At 36.2% G+C, this 21,404-nt stretch overlaps 1 protein-coding gene and 1 pseudogene across 1 annotated transcript; both read left to right on the top strand.

Annotated features, from left to right (window-relative positions):
- Positions 1–4,917: 4,917 nt before the first annotated feature.
- LOC145092753 (putative galacturonosyltransferase-like 3 pseudogene) lies at positions 4,918–6,189 on the top strand (annotated as a pseudogene).
- A 1,030-nt stretch (positions 6,190–7,219) lies between these two features.
- On the top strand, positions 7,220–10,245 carry LOC145095442 (mediator of RNA polymerase II transcription subunit 25-like). Its single transcript, XM_079033322.1, has 13 exons — positions 7,220–7,371; positions 7,648–7,672; positions 7,757–7,820; positions 7,925–8,055; positions 8,127–8,297; positions 8,382–8,447; positions 8,523–8,954; positions 9,031–9,084; positions 9,166–9,194; positions 9,301–9,369; positions 9,700–9,787; positions 9,877–9,966; positions 10,240–10,245. Exons 1-13 carry the CDS (start codon positions 7,271–7,273, stop codon positions 10,243–10,245), a joined length of 1,326 nt encoding a protein of 441 aa, XP_078889448.1. The 5' UTR covers positions 7,220–7,270.
- Positions 10,246–21,404: the final 11,159 nt, after the last annotated feature.

The raw sequence follows: 21,404 nt of genomic DNA, 5'->3' as shown, positions 1-21,404 counted from the left end.
TTTAAAAGATATGAGGGTCTGGTTGCCACCAACAAACCTATACAAATCTCATACAAATTTGATTTTTACCATCGGGAAATTTTCATCGCCGGCACATTACTGGGGGTAAAACAAAAGTAAGGGGCGGTGTTCACCGCCAATAAAAGATGTCACATAGACATACCAACAGGTAAAAAATGGACGACGCCCACAACCTTATTTAAAAACCGATTTCGTTTAAAACTGATGTTTGTACACCCTCTAATGATGTTCAATAATTTCTCTACACCGCCATAGAATTCACTAGGGATGAGCATATGGCCCGTCAGACCGGACCAGGTTGGAAAAAAAGCGGGACGAGGTCCATTTCTTTTTTGGCCGGTTATCGGTTCCATTTCTTTTTTGCGAAATTCGGGTTTCGGTTAAAACCTAGACCAAACCGATGGTCCAAGGGTAGGATTTGACCAGACCAGTCCAAAGGGCTTTGACTTTTAATTAAAATTTACAACTCATACGATGCAGCGTATCCGATCGTATCCTCTCTAATAAATGAAAGTTTTTTTTTGCCACTTGTCACACTCTCATTTAATTTGTCAAATGTCATTTTGTAGTTATTTTGAATTAATTTTTTCCCACGTGTCATTTTATAAGTTTTTTCTATTTTATTAAATTCCACATAATATTTTAATGTAATAATTATAATAAATGCAGTACTAAATAGATATCAATTTCATTAATAAACTTACCTTTTAATTTCAAAATTCCTAAAATTAAAACTTATTAATTTCTTTTCTTTATTTAAATTATTTGTTTAAATTTAAAAGATAAAAAACATTTTTATTATAATAATTCATTATTTTTCTTAATTTCTTATAAATTCAAAATTCTCGAATATTTTGACTTTTATATTTAATTAACTCATGAAATACATGAGTCTCATAACTAGTCTTTGATAAGACATAGTTTTTGTCCCTTCCATACACAACAACACAAAAACAATTTATTTTGTTTCTTCCTTGGTCATTAACGGCGACACACAAGATAAGTAAAATTGTTTTTGAGACCTAAACCGATCAAACCAAATCATGAAACACCCTTCACCTTTGGTATTTAAAAATTATTGTTTCACGTTGTAACACCCGTAAAATTCAAGCCAATTTTAAACTTTTTAATACATTTAGAAACCAACAGTTATTACCAATTTGTTTTCAAAACAGTTCTATATCAGAGTATTCCAGAAACATAGTCATAAAAAGTGAGGAGATGTACGATCATGCATTTGCCTTGTCACGATCCCTTGATGTACCTAAAACAATAAACTGAAACTTTAAGCCCGAAAGCTTAGTGAGTTCCCCCAAAATACCGATACACATACAATTCGCATAACTATAACAACAATAACTGGAATGCCTACGAGCCCTACAGACTGTAATACCCACGAGCCCACATAACGGGTCTCCCTTAGCCCGTAACTGGAATGCTCCCGAGCCCACAGTACGAGTCTCCCTTAGCCCGTAACTGGAATGCTCCCGAGCCCACAGTACGAGTCTGGAATGCCTACCGAGCCCTCAGCTCGTATCTGGAATGCTTACGAGTCCTCAGTATGAGTCTGGAATGCCTATCGGGCCCTCAACTCATATCTGGAATACTATCGAGTCCTCAGTATGAGTCTGGAATGCCTATCGGGCCCTCAGCTGATATTTGTAATACTCTAGGGTTTGTTGGCTACCGCACGGAGCAGTACAACCTCAACCCATCCCACATAACATGTCGACATGTATCATAACTAATGCACATACAGATAATCATACAATATCATAGGTAGTCCTATAAATCTACCCGACTAGCATATCAATTGGCATACGTTACTAACTCCAACTCAACATATCAATAACTACTAGGATATCAAATCCAATGGGCCGGCCTTGGTGCCTTAGACCCCTTAGTATAGTGAGGATAATTCACCTGACACTACTGAAGTCCCGCAGATACAACCCCAGTTGTTGGTTGACAGATTCCCGCACTGTCAACATAAAACAATACCCAATTAATAATTGGGTTCCAAGCCCAAGGTCTAACTCACACCACAAAAGCCCAAAAGTAAAATAATGGGCCAAAGTCCAACATATGGCCCAATTTTCTAAATTGGGCCCAGACCTCTACATGGTCTTTCCTTAAGGCCCATCCCATTATTCCAATCCAATTCCCATGATCCAATATCACATAATCATGAAGGCCCAATTATGGCCCATCTATGGCCCATTTTTCCAAATTGGGCCCAAGACTCTTACATGGACCTTATCCTAAAACCTATACAGTTATTTAGTCCATTTATTTATTCTTGAAAAGCCCATTATTAGTCCATTCACCAAAGCCCAATAGAAAGGCCCAAATCAAGGCCCAAGTGAGATTAGGGCTTTCACATGAAATGATGATTATGGTTAAGTGTTCCTACTTAACCCATTAAGAACTTAATTCACTAAGGACTTAATCCATTAAGTCCAATATTGTCGTAGGTTAATTGCCAATAATTATTATTTGATATTTCAAGTTATTAAATATTCTCGTGTGTGTCCCGATTAATTCCCAAAATTAGAGTTTTATGCAATTAGGGTTTTCCAAACCCTAATTGGGTTCCAATCTAATACTAGTTCATTAGTCCATTGGCTGGGCTTTTAGATCACATTGGGCCTTATTGGCCCATTAGGGTTCCATTGGGCCCACTAGGGTTTCTTTGGACCCATTAGGGTTTCTTTGGTTCCACATTGTCCAAACATCCCCAAACGAGGTCCAAACGCAATCAAAGCACATTGCCACCCGACACGGCGGTCGGTGGCGGCAAAAGGCGGCAGCCACCACCTTACGGTGGTGGTTTGAGTTTTTTTTTTTCTTTTCATTATTCGCATCTCTAATTACATGTTCCAATGCTTTAATAAAAAAATAACACACACACTAATAAATGACACACACACGTAGCCACCTTGTGGTGGCCGACGATGACACGTGGTGGCAGCCGCTTTTTCCTTGAAATCCCGCCAAACAGCAAACCATACACGACCAACACCATAAGCCGAAGAGTCTTACACTTTCATCTTGCTTGAAGAACTAACCCACACCCTCCTCTGGTGAGCGGCGATGGCGGTGAGTGAAATAGCCGGCAGCAACATCAGCTAACGGCGGCAATGGCCAGCCCCTCCCTTCTCTCGACATCCCGCTGCCGATCTTCCCCATCAATCACGACAGAAACAGCTACGTGCGATGACAACGGTCTTCTTCCGGTTCCCGGTCCAGCAGCCACGATGGGAAAGGTGACGACGTATCCCGGTGGTGATTTGATGACAGAACGACGACACAACTCCCACCTGGTGGTTCTCCGACTGCGAAACGGGAACGAAAGGCATGATGGCGACACATCGACGCTACTGGTGGCGACCGATCTCGCCAAAAACAACTGGAGAAGGAGAAGGAGTAGAAGGTGACCTTCCTATGGTCGCTTGAGGTCGCTCGTTGATCGGAACAAGGTGGAGTTGGGTGATGCCGGCGCCGGAGATAGGTGAGGTTAGAGCGGCGGCTGGAGGATGAGAGAATCTAGGGTTATCGGGTGAATGGGAGGCAAGGATGATGACGAGTTTAAGTCCCGTCTCCAACTCCAAACTTAATCCTATTTTGGCATTTTCAGTCCCTCATTGTCCTTTCTTCAAATTCAATCCAGAAATCCATTCCCACCTGCTTCCTAAAATCCTTACAAAATATATTTAGGGGGTGTTTGGTTTAGCTATTTAGGGGGTGTTTGGTTTAGCTTTTGAGAAGCCAAAAGATCTTTTAGAAAAAGATAAAAGCTAAAAGATGTTTGACAAAACAATTTTAAAACCTACTTTTGGATTTTTGATAGAAGGAAAATCAACTTTTTGGAAAAGTCAGAAAAACCTGACCTTTTGCAACTTTTTCAAAAAGGACTTTTGGCCCTTAAAAAACTAAGCCAAACACCCCCTTACTTTTCAACCCCTACATCCATAATTTTTTTTTTAAATTAAGCCAAAAAGGACTTGTGCAATTTCTTTAAACTTCATATTCTTGACTTCAAATTACAAATTAACTTATAAAAAATGACTATTTTCAGTTGATATTTATTTTAAAAATTAATACTTTATACTATTAGTTTAAAATAAAGTTAAACATAAAGTTATAAACTTCGTTTGGTACATGGTTATTATATGTGTTAGTATATATGAACCCCAAAACATATGGCCAACTTGGGCCAAAAACTGAAACTGGGTTGGTGATTCGGAATCGGACCTGACCGAAATCGAAACCAGCATACCCTAAAACGGTTTGGTTTGCGGTTAAAGTAATTCATGAATTTTGGTTTTTGGTTTTCGGTATTCGGGCCAGTTCGGTTCGGGTTTGACCCGTTGCTCACTCTTAGACTATTAGGTATATGCCCGTTTTGGTGGTGTATAACAAGAAGCAACAAGAAGAGGAGGTGGTGTTCATGATGTTATAACACCCGTTAAGAGGAGAGAGAGAATTTGTGCAGCCAATAGATGATCTCGTTTCATCCGGTCATGGAAACAACAAGAAGCAACACAACAAGATACAACAAAAAGAAGGGCGGAGTTTTTAATGTTATCACGACGTTATGAGCTGCCATATTAGCCTTAACGACGTTATGGGTGACCCATACCACTTCGTCTTAGAATTCACAATCCTAACCGGAAAAAGCCACATCAAAACCTATCCTAGGACCTAATAACACAAGATCCCTACTCTTCAGCCCCACATTAATCACGGGGACACAAAAGACCAAATTATATTCCAGTCTGGCACTTTATTCATTCTCTACCCCTGTACTTATCATAAGAGTCACATTTGGCCCCACATCTTTTTTTAACTACCATTTATACCCCACTTCATATCCCCAATAATATTAATATTATGATCATTATCACACAGATTGCCGAAATCATAACACCACAATGACACAAAAAACACCCCACCTCCTAACCATCACCATCACCCTCGTCCTCCTCATCAACATCATCACCGCCCTCCGCCTACCGGAATTTCAAGAAGCACCGGCGTTTAGAAACGGGGAAGGATGCAACGACGATATAATTCACATAGCAATGACTCTCGACGCAACCTACCTCCGTGGTTCAATCGCCGGAGTCTTCTCTATCATCCAACACTTAACTTGTCCGGAAAACACCGTCTTCCACTTCCTCACCACCCACCGCCTCTCCTCCTCCCTCCACCACACCATCACAACCACATTTCCTTACCTCAACTTCCACCTCCATCACTTCAACACTGAACTAGTTAAAAACAAAATCTCCACCTCCATCCGCCGCGCACTTGATCAACCACTCAATTACGCCCGCGTCTACCTCGCCAACCTCCTCCCTGACACCGTCCACCGTGTCATCTACTTCGACTCCGACGTCATCGTCGTAGACGATGTTGTCAAGCTCTGGGAAATAAACCTCAACACCCACGTACTCGGAGCACCGGAATACTGCCACGCAAACTTCACCCACTACTTCACGACTAATTTCTGGTCAAACCCATATTTCTCCGGTGTATTCAAAAACCGTCTTGCAAATCCGTGCTATTTCAACACCGGCGTAATGGTGATTGATTTGATGAAATGGAGGAGGTTTAAGATAACTGAAAAACTGGAGAGATGGATGGAGATACAAAAAAAGTATCGGATTTATGAATTGGGTTCGCTACCACCGTTTCTGCTTGTATTCGCCGGAGATGTGGAGGCGGTGGAGCACCGTTGGAATCAACATGGGCTCGGCGGAGATAACGTGGAAGGGTTGTGTCGGGATTTGCATCCGGGTCCGGTGAGTTTGCTTCACTGGAGTGGAAAAGGGAAGCCGTGGCTAAGGTTGGATTCGAAGCGGGCGTGTCCACTGGATGGATTGTGGGCTCCTTATGATCTCGTTAAACATGGGTCGTTGATTTCAGACATGTGAATTTAATGCTGAAAAATGATGCAATTGAGTAATTCTGTCGCATTTTGTGGGTTCTTATCTGCGTCGGTGGTATATTGGGATGATAATTGATAACGTCGTGATGGCTTTGTCTTGGGATAGAGGGATGGGGTACCTTATTATTAAATCAAAAAATGTAAAAATTTTGTTAAACAAACTTTTTAATGTATGTTTTACACGTTAACCATACCATCAAAAATGTTTTGGATAATCTTTATGTCTTGCAATAAGGGGCACTTCTCATAACATATTAATTCTTGCATGTATAAAATGATTTCTTAATGGAAAAAATGAATAAATTTGTTATTAACATCAATGCTCAATGGTCCACAAGCCGACCTAAGGAAGACTATAACTATAACTAATGGAGATGAAAAGATTGGACAGTGAGACAGTCGTTATCAAGGGATAAATTATGTTCACATGCTATAAAACACAAACGTTATGATTTTTTTTTTTTTTTTTTTTTTTTACATATGTATGATTCATTGATTTACCTTTGGTATCCATGATAAATCGAATATCACCCATATTTTATTTCATAAAACGGTTATCTGATTTCTTTTTTCAACATAAAACTATTTCATTAATTACAATATATTAATTTCTATTTAATGGACTTGTTAAAATTGTCTGTTTTTATGATATACAACTTTTTTAAGATTCACTACTTGTTATTCATCACAATAATTCATAAAATACTATAATAATAATTCATAAACTACAATTTTTATTTGTAAAAGTACGCTTTTAAATCCGGATTACCTTTTTGATGAATACCTTTTTTTTTTAATTTTTTTTTTTATTTTATAAATGTGTAATTTGAGAATTTGTTGAAATTTACATTTTAGATTATATGAATTCTTATCCATAAACTTGCATTTGCATAATTGCATGATATTGGGCCTAATGATTGGGCTTGGCCTGATCCGTTGTACGGACTTTGAAGCACCTATATTATGAAAGCAGTTTTATAACCATGGCTACCGTCACCTTGCAATTGCATGACAAAACCCCCTTCGTATCCATCTTCCTTCGGTTTTCAACAGAAAATCAAACCACCTTCCAAATCTGAATTCTAAGTTGAGAAGAAAAAATGAAACTTTTCGCGAAATGAGTAAAACTTCAGAGACGAAATCAGTAAGTATCGAACTCGAAACACTCGACAATTTTTGTGTAAAACTTGCCAATCATTTCGTCCTTTTACGTTTTAGTTAGGAAGATAGTTTATCCGTATCGGAGTGTGCTTAATTGATTGTTGAGGATGTGTACTTAATCGAATCCACCAACAGATGACGGAGACGAAGCAACTCGTCGTCGTGGTTGAAGGCACTGCCGCTTTGGGTCCTCACTGGCGCACCATTGTCACCGATTATCTCGAGAAAATCATCAGGTACTTTATCCAGTCTACGATTTCAAATTATGTGAAAATCTAAGTTCTAAATACATACATTTATCATCGTAATTAAATCACCTTTTGGTTTTGGTGTTAATAATTACAATCGTGACGAAGCTTCTTGGCTACATAATCTACAATTCTATCATCACCGAATCTATTTAACTTAGAATTCGTATTTAGTTCTTATTTGATTTTACATTGGTTCATTCGTTCAGCATTAGATTGTTGACAACTTGCATTTTCCCCTAATTTTTTTATTTATTCATGCAGATCTTTATGTGGTGATGAAGATAAGGTAAGCCTGCATTGCTCATACACAATCTATAGTCTCCATTTTGTCAAATTTTGATTCATTTATCCTTTTCCTCCTCATATGCAGAATCCAGATAGTCCTACTGTTGAAATGGCTCTTGTGAATTTCAATGCTCATGGATCTTACAGTGGTATGTAATTATGTATCTTTCCTTTTTGAATATCATAAGCTTTATTTACATTTATATCTATGTATATATCTCAATCCTCAAATTTGCTTTATGTAATTGAGCAGCATGCTTGATACAAAGAAGTGGCTGGACAAAAAACATGAACATGTTTCTGGAATGGTTATCAGCTATTAACTTCAGTGGTGGTGGTTTTTGTGATGCTGCAATTGCAGAAGGACTTGCTGAAGTTCTAATGGTATTGTTTGACTTTCGAGTCAACATCTTTATTGCTTCATATGGCTTAAATTCAGTATTTATGATGAACAGATGTTTCCTTCTTTACATGGGATTCAAAATCATCAAAGGCATTGTATCCTTGTTGCTGCAAGTAATCCATATCCACTTCCTACACCAATTTACATACCACCAGATTATATTGAGATACAATCAGATAGCCCTTTATCTGATGCTGAAACAGTTGCTCAATATTTTAAAAAGGTGTTATCACTATCAGTGGCATTTTAGTAATTAATGATTGTACTCTGCTCATATTTCATATTTGTTAGTTCTCTTTTGTTGCAGTGTTTAGTTTCCCTATCAGTTATATGTCCAAGACAGCTTCCAAAACTTAGAGCAATCTACAATGCAGTAATTACTAATTAATCCCCTCTTGTCCTTATTAACTTTCTTGTTTTATTTACTAAATTGCCCTTGATTTTTCAGGCAAAAAGGAACCCTTCAGAAACCGATCCTACTATTGATATTATGAAGAATCCAAATTATCTAGTTCTTATTTCAGAAGGTTTTATGGTGGCTCGTGATGCTTTAACTCAACCAGAAATTACAAATTTGCCCTCGAATCAAACCCCTACAGAAACAGATGTTACTCCAGTTTCAGGGCCACCTCAAACTACATCAACGAATGATAATCTGCAAAATTTTACAATTACGAAAAAGCCCCTGAATGGAAACCCCACGTCATCTGGGGAAGCTGAGTCAGCAACATTACCAGGGACTTCAAGTACAACAATGCCTACATCTGAAATGGATTCTACTGAGGTAAATGACAGCGTGGCAACTACTGTGGGCCCCACACAACAAACATCAAGTGCACTTAAATCAGATTCATCGAGGTTATATGTAAAACTATGGGAGGTAAAATTTGCATTTTTAATGTAATTGAAATTGGTTAATTAGTTGGAATAAAAATATAACATGTTGTGTGATTCAGGGAGACTTAACTGTTGAAAGCCAAGGGAACTCTGTCTTTATTACCAAATTACAAGTATGTCTCAAAACATGCCACCTGTCCTTTATTTTATAAGATCAAAATTACAATTGAAGCCTTGTGTTTTTTTTATTGCAGGGATACAGGAATCCCCAAACTTCTGAGTTGTAAGTAAATTGCTTCAATTAGTTGATGCATAAAATTAAATTAAAAGAATAATGAAAAACATAAATATTGTTTTCATCTGTTGATATTATTTACACACTCTCTCAGGATTGCAAAAGATTGGCCATTGACAATGCAAATAGATACGCTTATACCTGAAGAAGAAATGATAAATAAGTATATGATCTACCTTATAAATTGATCTATTTATTCTGATCCATAAATATTTTGACAAAATTACATTTTTGATCCCTGTGGTTATGCGATTGTTTTCAATTATAACCCTGACAATCCTGCGGTTTGAGTTTATTTTGGTTTTGGTTCCTAACAGACATACAATGACTAAATTGTCCTTGTCATATTGTTTCTTTTACTTTTTTTTGTTTATCAGTTTCTAAAAGTAATTTTATATGGGAAGTTTAGTCATTTTATGTCTGATAGGGATGAAACAGGAAATAAAATCAAACCACAGGGATCAAAATGTAATTTTCTCAAAAATAGTTGCAGGAAATTCACTGGAAAGGTAGATCATATTGTTTTCCGAGCATTGAATGAGCATTCAACTTTTCTTGGACGATTACAAGAGAAGAAGCTCGTAAGTCATCTCAAATTAAAATCAAAATTTTTGCTTATATTTAATTGTATGTGTTTACATAAGTTTTATATATTTTTCTATTTATGCAGTGTATGGTGATAAAGTTACCATCACAGGCACTGTTGTTGTGTGTAACAGCTGATAGAATAAATCGGTTGGTAGGAATGGTTTTACCTCAGGTAATTAAGTAAACATAAATCAATTATTCTATATATATATATATATATATATATATATATATATATATATATATATATATATATATATATATATATATATATATATATATATATATATATAGTTTGACACAAGTGGAATATTTGTGTTTGTGTGAGATAGGAAATGGTGAAATATGAAAAGTAGGAGGGGGGAAAATGCAATTAGATTCTTGGAAAGGGACACAAAGTATGACTTTTGTAAAGTGAAAGGTTTAAAACAAAATGTTTGTGCAGTGGTAGAGTTGTATGTTGTTCATATTGTGCAGTGTTGGTGACTCTTTTGAGATTGATGTTGTTGCTATAGCAATCTCATGCATGTTCATATTTTGGTGAAGATATGACTCTTTTTAGTGTCTAGATTGGATGCTTTTTAGATGATAATGTGTAAATTTGTTCGGATTTAGAGTACAACTCTTTAGCATAAAAATCTTCAAGTTTCCTTTTTATTAGATTTCAATGTTTGAATAATGGTAGTTCTATATTTCAATTTTTAAATTTAAATCTAGAGTATAAGAAAAAACAAAAATTCTTAAATATATAAATTTTTCTAGTGTGAATTACACATTTGGTCCTGTGGTTTTCCTAAACTCACACATTTGGTTTTAGTATTGGATTTTTTACATGGCTGAACCAAGTTTGCATTTGTTGCACCGGTGGTCTTTTAGGAGTTAATCGAACAACTTGGATGTTAGTTTTTTTTTTAAATATGACTAATTTGCCCTTGTATTTACTAATTGGAACTACTAATCACTAATCACTACAAATAACAATTCCAGTCATCACTAATACCACAACCATAACCTCCACCTTAGGGGTGCAAACGAGTCGAGCCCGAGCCTGGCCAGGCTCGGCTAAGGCTCGTTTAAGTTATATGAGGCTCGAGCTCGAGCTCGGCTCGATTTGAGCTTTCTTGTACTGAGCTCGGCTCGAGCTCGTAAAGAATTATCCAAGCTCGGCTCGGGCTCGGGCTCGACTCATTTTTTATCTGACGTGCCTAAATAAGCTTAAGTTCGGCTCGAGCTCGTTAAGAAGCTCGTTTACTAATACCTCAAATCCGTAATTCCTCTAATATATTTTTATTTTAATATATATAAATAATAATAAATTATATTATACAAAGGCTCGTTTAGGCTCGCGAGCCTAATCGAGCTTAATGACATAGGCTCGAGCTTGAGCTCGTTTAATAAACGAGCTTAATATTAAGCTCGGGCTCGTTTAAAATCGATTTCGAGTCGAGTTTTTAACGATCCGATCCCGAGTAGCTCGCGAGTAGCTTGGCTTGTTTGCACCCCTATTCCACCCACCACCATCACACCTAATGCCACCATCACAACCACCACAACACCACTCTTGCCACCACCACAACACCGGTTTTGTCACCTCATTATTCTTGCCACCAACATCTCAACCACGTCAACACCACTCCTGCCACAACCACCACAACACAACTCATGCTACCTCACTCCTACCACCACTACCAATTTGAAATCCCCATACTCTAACTGTGTCATCACTTATTACTTTCACACAACAACTAATCTACATAATACCAAACCATAATACATTTTCTTAACTTGCATCATTTTTTATTAGAAATAAAAATCATTCTAACATTTTAGCTAACCATAATACCTTGGCCACAACAAGTAAAATATATGTTTCAAGTTCCACATCATTAGTTACCAACAAAGCACACAAACAATCCAATTACACAACCAATGAAACGAAGCTTAATTGGTTTTATGTTCAAAAACATTACCAACAAACCACACTGTTTATGGTAAAAAAACAAGGACAAAACACAAACAATGGAAACTTAATACATATCCTCGTTACAAACATTACCAACAAAGCACACAAAATCTCCACGATAACAACATCACAGACTTTATATTTGAATAAACATAGACATCATTGTCCCATTCTTGGTGGACCATTAACAGTTCTAGTCGGAACAAAATTTCATCCATTGGATACTGAAAATACACCAAGAACATTCTCCTTCTTTTCAACAGATCTTGCCCACCCACCATCCATCTCATATGGTTTGCACCTACTATACAACATCTCCTACAAAAAAGTCACTTGCTAGAATTTCAGGAAGAATTGACCGACTCTTATCCAATAAGACAATATCCCGGAGGAGACCATAATCTGTAAGGGTATATAAGGGTTTAGGGTGGAAATCTTGATTCCATGTGGATCGCGTAGGTTCGAACTAATATTTCTACCATATGAACTGGTTACAAGAAATCCAATCAAGGATGATCCAAATGGACACTTACGAATCTTTGCACATAAACATAAGCCAAACTGCCAGAAGAATTTTGAGTTCTTCAAAGAAGAATAAGAGACGAGAAAGGGTATCTCCGGCTCAAAGAGAAGAATTGTATTTATACATGATAGTTTGGTTGCAATTATGGTTGTCGTTTCTAAATTACTCAAGGAGTCCTGAAATTAATGGCATGATCGATGGTTTCCAAAACTGACGAGATTTACCAATTTTCCCCTAGACCCCACCAGGGGATCTGCACCTTGGACCCTGCTAGGGGAGTTCCCCCTAGGACCCTGCAAAGGGATGCGAGCACGACCCCATTGACCCCCTTTATTTTGTGTATCGACTTATAGTTTGATCTTATATATACATGCACTCTTCACACACCGAACATATAATATATAGTACAAATCATAATCCCTTTAACTCACATATTAATCATAATTACACAAAATGTCTGGTGACAAAAAAATCATCAACATAAATCATCATCATTTAGAAGGGTTTGATACTGAACGATGACCTTTCGATCGGTTAAAACAGAGATGACATAGGCAAAGTAGTAGAATTCTTCAAACCTTGTTTCGGTGATGGATACTTCAGCTCTATTGCCTATCTTAAACAACATGATTCGGTTTTGATTCTAGCAATTCGATTTCAATTCTGACATAGACGTTTGGATTCCTATATAAACCTTTTGATTCTGACACCGAGGTTATGATTCCGATAGCAAGCTTATGATTCCACCACTTATTCCATACTTAAGATTCTGATTCCTACACATATAAGTAGGGGCGGCAACGGTAGGGATGAGACAAGAAGATGAAGTGAATGTTAGGAAGGTGACACTTTAGGGTTTCTCCAACAACGAGGGCAAATTAGTCTTTTCAAATGGATATAACTGTTGGATTAGTGTCTAAGTCCATAACTATTTTGGTATGTACTTGACCCGATTATGAGCATGGTCCTTTTGGGTTGCCTTCACCATAGCAATATGTAGGATGAATTAATGAGAGAAAGGTTTAAATATGATTTATTAATATATTATGAGAATAATATATTAAAGGAGAAATCATATTGTTTAATTAATATTAGTCAATAATTAATTATGAATTAATTTTGTGGCTAAAAGAGATTAATTAAATTTAGGGGACTGGAATGCAATTATTGGATAATTGAGTTATTGGGCTAAGGAATGCTAAAGGAATAAGGGGTGAACGAAATTATGATGGAAGCCCATCATATTTTCGTCCATGGCCTTATCCAGAAGGTTCCATGGGCTGCTTAGAGTTTAAGCTGTCCATTAGGGTTTTGACTGAAACCCTAGCAACCCACACAAGTATATAAAGGACCCCTTAGGCTCCCAAAACGTGGACAACTGATTCTTTAGGGTTTCTAGTCGTTTTTGGGCAGCCTCCTTTCTACTCCTCTTCATCCAAGTTGTATATGGTGTTTGTGACTCCATTAGAGGTGCAGCACTTGAGGCACTAAGCTTTCTAAGGCCAATCCAAGCAAGGAATTGATTGTTATTGCTATATAACAAGCAAAGGTAATTCTATAAACCCGAATTTAGTTTATAATATGTTAGATCTAAGTTTATTAGTCTTGGATTCAAAGCATGTACAATAGAGAAACCTAGATCCAAGCATTAGGGTTTGTATGAGCACATAGGATTGTTTCTTATGTCTAAAACCCATCAGTGGTATCAGAGACTTGATTGGTTTCAGTTGTATGTGATGCTTAACTGCTTTATTTGATGAAAATCGAGTTTTTGGCCCCTGCCCGACTCAACTCGGCGAGTCAGTATCTGGACTCGGCGAGTTGACCCCTACTCGGCGAGTCCAGGTCTGACTCGGCGAGTCAGTGCGTCAGGCAGAGGGTATTTCGGGATTTAGCTGCTGTTTTGACTTGGATTTGATGCTTAAATTGTTTTATGAAGCTAAAATCTGAATTTTATCTTAATTATATGTTTATCCTTGCCAAAACAATAGATAATTTCAAATCTTTTAAATATTGGTTGTTTATGTGATAAATATGGATTATTTAAAGTTATTTGGTAATTATCTAATGACTAAAATAAGATTAGGTCAAATGTAGATAATTATGAAATTAATTGTTTAATTTGAATTATTTGTTATTTGATCCCTAATGTTTTGAAATGTTTCAAAACTTGCCCTCAAGTTTTGGAATTTATAAGTTGATTATAAGTTTAATTTTGAAATGTCAAATTCTAAAACCCTAGTAATTTGAAAAGTTCGAATCACACCCTTATGGTTTTGTTAATTAATTAAAGTGTATAATTAAAAGTGATTTAATAAACCCATAAAGTTTTTGGTTTACATTTAATTAAATTAAAAGGATAATTTACTAAGTTAAACCACTTAGTATTTTAAAAGTGTAAAATACACCATATACTATATATAACATTAAAAGTCTAGTATTATATATGAGTAAACAGTCAGTCTTACCGTTAGTAGGCCTCATTCACGAAGCTGGTCTATAAGGGGTGTTTAACGAAATTGCCTATAAAATGGCGATTGAATGGGTATCCACTCTTACCCACCGCACTCTTGACTAGTGGAGGGTCGTTAGCCGAACGGGTAGGATAGGACAGAAACCTTCCATTATAAGTATAATGAAGTACAAAGTAACTAAATGCTTTTTCAAAATCCCAAATCATAGTTACTTTAGGAAAAATGTGAAATTGTATGCTAATCCATAGAATTACACTTCGTACCCCTGTCAAACGTTAGTGGAGCGTGTGTGGTTAACCGGCACACTAATTTGGGGATGACATTATAGATCAATGGAGCGTTTGTGGCTAACCGGCACATTGATTAGGTGATAGTAGCATTGGGTGCACCACGTGATTCGTATGGTTATTCACACCTTGTTTGTGATCCTCGGCATCCCAGTCACAAATAGTAGGGCATAATCGAGATTAAACATGCCATTGAAAAGTTCAATGAATCTCAAAAGATCTAGGAGTTTCAATTCATTTAAAACTTAATCTTCCTTTTCGTTTTTCATGGTGGAAATTGGTAAATCGTCATTTACCTACCTTCAAATATTTTGCAACTAGATTACGGCATCCCTTTTCTAGGTTGTAGAATATTGTGTTGGATCCTAGCTTGATGTTTCATTTGGGTGTTACATCAAGAATTCTAATCAACATAACTTGAATTTTCTCCTGTTTTGTAGATGTCTGAATCTTACAATGGTCTTCCCAAATCCTTTGGAAGAAGCTTTCCAAATGAAGATGACGGAAATGAGAGTCATGCTTCACTTCCTCCACCTCCTCCAATCGTTCTCCCTGACCCACAAGTTCAAAGGCTTGAAAATTTCAAGCTCACTCAAGCCCTTTTGGCAAGTAAACATGAAGATGGGAAACCTGTGTGTGCACACGTCTTAGGGATGAAGTCACACATTGATAGGTTAAGAATGTTGGGTGTCGAGATTTCAAGCGAGTTGGCTGCTGACTGGGTTCTTCAGTCACTTCCTGAATCATATAGTAAGTTCGTTAGAGAGTACTATATGATGGATCACGACGTGACCCTCATTAATCTCACCTATTTGCTTATAGCTGTTGAATCAGCAATGATTTGGCGTGCTGGTCAAGCAAACTTGTCTGGTGAATCAAACTCCCAAACTTCAATGGACATTGGCAACATTGGAAGTGCAGAAAGAACTAAGTCTGTGATTGTCCGATGTGCTGTGCCAAAGGAGTCCATTTGCTTTTATTGCCAAGAGAAGGGGCATTGGAGACGAAGCTGCCCTAACTACCTGAGAGATCTAAGAGATGGGAAAGTCAAGACGTATGGCTCTGCTTCAGGTAAAATCCGTTATCTAACTCTTTTGAGTTCCTATTCTAGATTCTTAATACATGATGTGATAAGATTACATTTTGATGTTTTGTAGGATCGAAGAAAAGAGAGGAAGCTTGAGGGAAGAAGTGAGCTGAATCTAATCATGAAGAAATGGATTTCGATCGCATTACTTGAAGAATGGATTCTTGAGCTACTACTTGGAGTTAGAATAGATTGTTAAGAAATATGTAATAACATAGTTTTTCAATTGAATTGCATTGTAAGGACAAATTTTTCCGCAATAAAATGAATTTTGATTTTATCTTATTTATTTATCCTTGCGATGGCATGTATGAAAAAATTGATGTTTGAATGTTTCTATTATTAGCAACAATGGATTTGATTCTTAATTATGTTATTTGTGGACATATCAAAAGTTTACCAAATAGGGAGAGTTTCTCATCACCCAAGTTTCAATTGGACAGAAACTTGGAATCATGCAACGTGTACTGTATGATGAATGAAAAACTTTCACATTTGGGAAATTTAGACTAATTCTTTGACAAAGTGTCAATTGAAGGACTAGGAGATCGAGTACACTAGGTCGTACGTTGATCAAGTCTACCACAAGAGTGACAAAGATATTCGTCATAATTTACTAAAGTTTAGTAAATATGGTTATACTTATAAGATTGAGTATAATTATGAGTTAACTGAAATAGTTTCAATCAATAGCAGAATGAATAAGAAGAATCAAGAAGGCAGAAAGATAAAAGTTTCTCCATTCTAAGAAGAAGGGAGAGTACCTTTTATTGTGTTTTATGATGAAGTCTTAATGATTAAGAACCATATCTCAATTGATCCTCTGAGTGAGTCTTAGTGCATTTGCATGTCTAAGAAGAGGAATCGAGAATTGTAGAAATGGTTAAATCAAAGAGTCAATCATACTTCGTTCCAATATCAAGTCTTAGAGTCATACTCCAAGATTGTGACATTGAGTGACAAGTCTTAAGTAGGTTTATAACACTTATCAAATGTGGAATTTGGAAAAGTTTTCTTATTCTTGCACATTAGAAATTGGTAAGTTGTCATAAGACAAAGACCAACTAGGACCAATTTGTGAAGTGTTTTATCTTGATAAGAACTACACTAACTCTTGAATATTTGTTTTTTCAAAAAATGTTTCTTGACAAGAGAATCTTATATGTCAAAGAGTCAGTGGGAGTCTTAATGGTCTTGAAAGGTTTCAAGAACAAATCAAGAATATACCTTATCGATCATCACTAGCACACGACTTGAGGTTTGCAACCTATCGTGCTGACATTATTTTGTTCTTGTGCCATTCCAATTGAGTTAATTGCGTATGTGAGTTCTATGAGTTCTCATTTGAATACATACTAGAGCCTTAGTCGATGGAAAGTACATTGATATGTAAGGACAAGTTACTAAACTACTTGGAAGACATGGTAGGCACTCGTGTTACCATAAGGCAAGAAATCAAGATTAAGAAAGTTCAGTCCATATGAGTTTGGATTTGTCGCAAACCTTGGTTTTGGCAAATTCACATGGATAGGAACTCATACACCATAAAATCTAAGTGTCATAAGATTCCCTCCTTCATGAAAATGACTGTGAGGAAATGCTTTCACTAAAAGAGATTTTAAGAAGATAGCGACTGTGAAAATTGTATTCTCAAAATTCGATTATGATTACGGCATCCCTTTCCATAGTTCGAATTATGAGATTTGGCAATTAGTTTCAACATTTGGAACTTAGTAACATAAGTTCTGAATTGTTTAAACACACATATGAGCTATCTAAGACAAAGGTGTATAAGTTTAAGAAGCTTAGATAAAGGCTTATCGAAGCGTCTGGTATTAGAAATATGAATTTCAGAAATTCAATAGGCATTGTTTGCTGGAAGTTCATTTGCTTTCTGAATACATATCAAAGCTAGTGGGAGCATAAGTGTTATGCTTATATGATTATTATGGCGAGTATTGCAAGTTAGCAATATTAATTATAGAAAAACAAAGATTCAATTTGCAAAGTTGCATGGGTTGAAAAGTTGTTTTAATATAATTAAGGGAGAGAATATTATACTTCGTTTCAAAATCTAAAGCTTAGATTGAGAAATTTTAATATTTTCAGTCAAAGGATACATTGTGTGTTCTCAAATTTCGACTATGATTACGGCATCCCTCTTCATAGTTCGAATTGTGAGAATATGACACATAAAATATTATGGCAAAAGATTGGTAAAGTATCATATCTTTATGTAAGACATTATGCATCGTGTCCCATACGCTTCGGGTATAGGATCGATTGCAAATGCTATAATATTTTACCATTCTAAAATTTTCCAAATGTCTAGCTCATTAAGTAAGAAAAAGGATTAGAATCAGTTTTGACTAAAATAATTAAACAACTATCAAAGGACGATCCAAAGTTCGCTGAGGATTGGTCGCTTGTGAGTAGTTGGAAGTATGGTATTGGATGGACCATATCGACATTATTATGAATAGATAAGATTCTATTAAGAATGAGTTGTCATTTGGCTAATATGGAAATGTTTCCATATTGGAAGTTGGATGTTGAGAGTCTATGTTTAGATTAGAAACTTTTATGCAAGAAGGATGTTCAAAGGAATGTACTTTGAATGTGAGACTTCGCGTCTATGGAATTGTCTTGTAACAATGTCCGATAGAGTACTTCAAAATTTCATTAGCCAAGTCTTGGTGACTTTTGTGCTATGACTTTATGAAAGGATCGTTGCATAAGATGTTAGAATCTAGCATATTCTAATAGTAGCAAAGAAACTTGTGTTCTTACACTAATGATAAGGATTGGGAATTGTGAACTGAGCATCATTGAAAAGGTTTTTCAATTGATCTATTTCACAAAGTAAGGACCATAGGAAACATAGTGTGCATGATTTATGCATGGGACATCTATTGTTGTAATTTAAGTAATAAGTTGATTTTCTGAAACAGTAAACGATAATAATGAGTAATCAATATGGTGGTTAAATAGAAGTGTTTTATTTACTCTCACAAGTTTAAGGCCATATAGGATTAAGTATTATTGTTATGTTTCAATTTGCATGTTTTGACTTCCAGAATAACTAGGTTATTCAAACATCCACAGTCAGTCGTACGTTGGGAGTAGGTATGAATAAAGACTATCATGAATCTGTCTGTAGATTGTCTGAAGTGTTTAGACATAGCACAAGTTTGCTGCAGAGTTCATGAGTGCTTTGATAAGATTAGAGTATTGGATTAAACCCACGCTCACTTGGATCACTTCATAGATTTATCACGAGTGATTAGTGAGACGATAATATTGTATATTCTTGAAACCGAGACGTGTGAGTTGTTATTTGTTGGTCGGTTGCACATTGATAATAAGTAAACGCACCAGTAACTTGGTGTTATAAAATTTATTGTTGTGTATGATTCGATCAGTAAATGCAAGCAAGCATATGAGTCAAAGTTTATCCATTCCTTTTACTCAAAGTGAGATAAAAGCGATATCTGTGGGCCTCTCGATGATTTAGTGATGACACCTAAGCGCTTGGCCAAGCCGGGACTAAGTTGATGTGTTCAATTGTAGTCTATTGTCAGTCGTCATAAATCGGAAGTCGGGAAACAGTATAGAGAGAATGATTGAAATTCATGTCTTTTGTCTATACGATATCTTGAGAATGGAGGAATATATAATCCCTTATCTAGAGGACACGCTATCTGATAAGATCAGAGTTGACAGCGGCTTTTGAAAGCTACGATTGCTGATCAGGTTCTGAAGTCATACGGAAAATAGTTATTAGACTTATCCAAGTGGGAGACTATTGGATTAGTGTCTAAGTCCATAACTATTTTGGTATGTACTTGACCCGATTATGAGCATGGTCCTTTTGGGTTGCCTTCACCATAGCAATATGTAGGATGAATTAATGAGAGAAAGGTTTAAATATGATTTATTAATATATTATGAGAATAATATATTAAAGGAGAAATCATATTGTTTAATTAATATTAGTCAATAATTAATTATGAATTAATTTTGTGGCTAAAAGAGATTAATTAAATTTAGGGGACTGGACTGCAATTATTGGATAATTGAGTTATTGGGCTAAGGAATGCTAAAGGAATAAGGGGTGAACGAAATTATGATGGAAGCCCATCATATTTTCGTCCATGGCCTTATCCAGAAGGTTCCATGGGCTGCTTAGAGTTTAAGCTGTCCATTAGGGTTTTGACTGAAACCCTAGCAACCCACACAAGTATATAAAGGACCCCTTAGGCTCCCAAAACGTGGACAACTGATTCTTTAGGGTTTCTAGTCGTTTTTGGGCAGCCTCCTTTCTACTCCTCTTCATCCAAGTTGTATATGGTGTTTGTGACTCCATTAGAGGTGCAGCACTTGAGGCACTAAGCTTTCTAAGGCCAATCCAAGCAAGGAATTGATTGTTATTGCTATATAACAAGCAAAGGTAATTCTATAAACCCGAATTTAGTTTATAATATGTTAGATCTAAGTTTATTAGTCTTGGATTCAAAGCATGTACAATAGAGAAACCTAGATCCAAACATTAGGGTTTGTATGAGCACATATGATTGTTTCTTATGTCTAAAACCCATCAATAACGATTGTAAGTAGGAGTTAGCCTCAGGGACCACTAGTGCAACAAATCCAAACCAAATGGATCATCCATGTCAAAAATCCAATACTATGACCAAATTTGTAATTTCATTTTTAACAAGTTATGATGAAATGTATACAAAAACCAATTGTGATAACGTCGTAACGATATCAGCTCAACCCTAAACCATTGAAATTTGTATGAGATTCTGACTCAACTTTTTAGCGTATAAGTGAAAGTTTATTACTAACTTATGGTGTAAGTTAAAGAAATGGTCCATGTGGTTCGCACAAGGTCATACTTTCAATCCATGTTTCGAAAAATTGGAACAATCAATCCCCATGGTTTTGTTTTCTTGCAAATTTGATCTTTAGTACTAACTACGTTAGATAATAACCGTTAAGTCAATGTAAAATGACAATTTTATCCTTATAATTGTACTTCTTGTTTCGTTTTTTTTTTTTAAAATTTTATTGGTTTTATTATTATTCATACCGACCTCCACTTCCACCTCCACCATCTCCAAAAGAAGTTACAACCACCAAGATTACTTCCATCATCTCCAAAGAAACTCCAACCAAAACAACGCCTGCTACAGGAATGCAATGTCTTGTGATATATAACAATGTATTAACTATTGTGGGCACACCACAACAAACATCAAGGAATGATAGTA

This window comes from Lactuca serriola, chromosome 3 (genome assembly GCF_051521515.1).
Source record: "Lactuca serriola cultivar US96UC23 chromosome 3, Lser_US96UC23_V15, whole genome shotgun sequence".
NCBI classification, from domain to species: Eukaryota; Viridiplantae; Streptophyta; class Magnoliopsida; order Asterales; family Asteraceae; genus Lactuca; species Lactuca serriola.
The sequence above is the reverse complement of the archived record's forward strand: the minus strand, read 5'-3'. Positions and strand labels throughout refer to the sequence as shown.

Excerpts from the sequence above, each read along its gene's own strand:
- LOC145095442 (XM_079033322.1), top strand. The coding sequence starts at position 7,271 with ATGACGGAGACGAAGCAACTCGTCGTCGTGGTTGAAGGCACTGCCGCT. Across the intron at positions 7,821-7,924 it reads TGCTCATGGATCTTACAGTG|CATGCTTGATACAAAGAAGT; the intron begins GTATGTAATTAT and ends GTAATTGAGCAG. Across the intron at positions 9,788-9,876 it reads GATTACAAGAGAAGAAGCTC|TGTATGGTGATAAAGTTACC; the intron begins GTAAGTCATCTC and ends CTATTTATGCAG.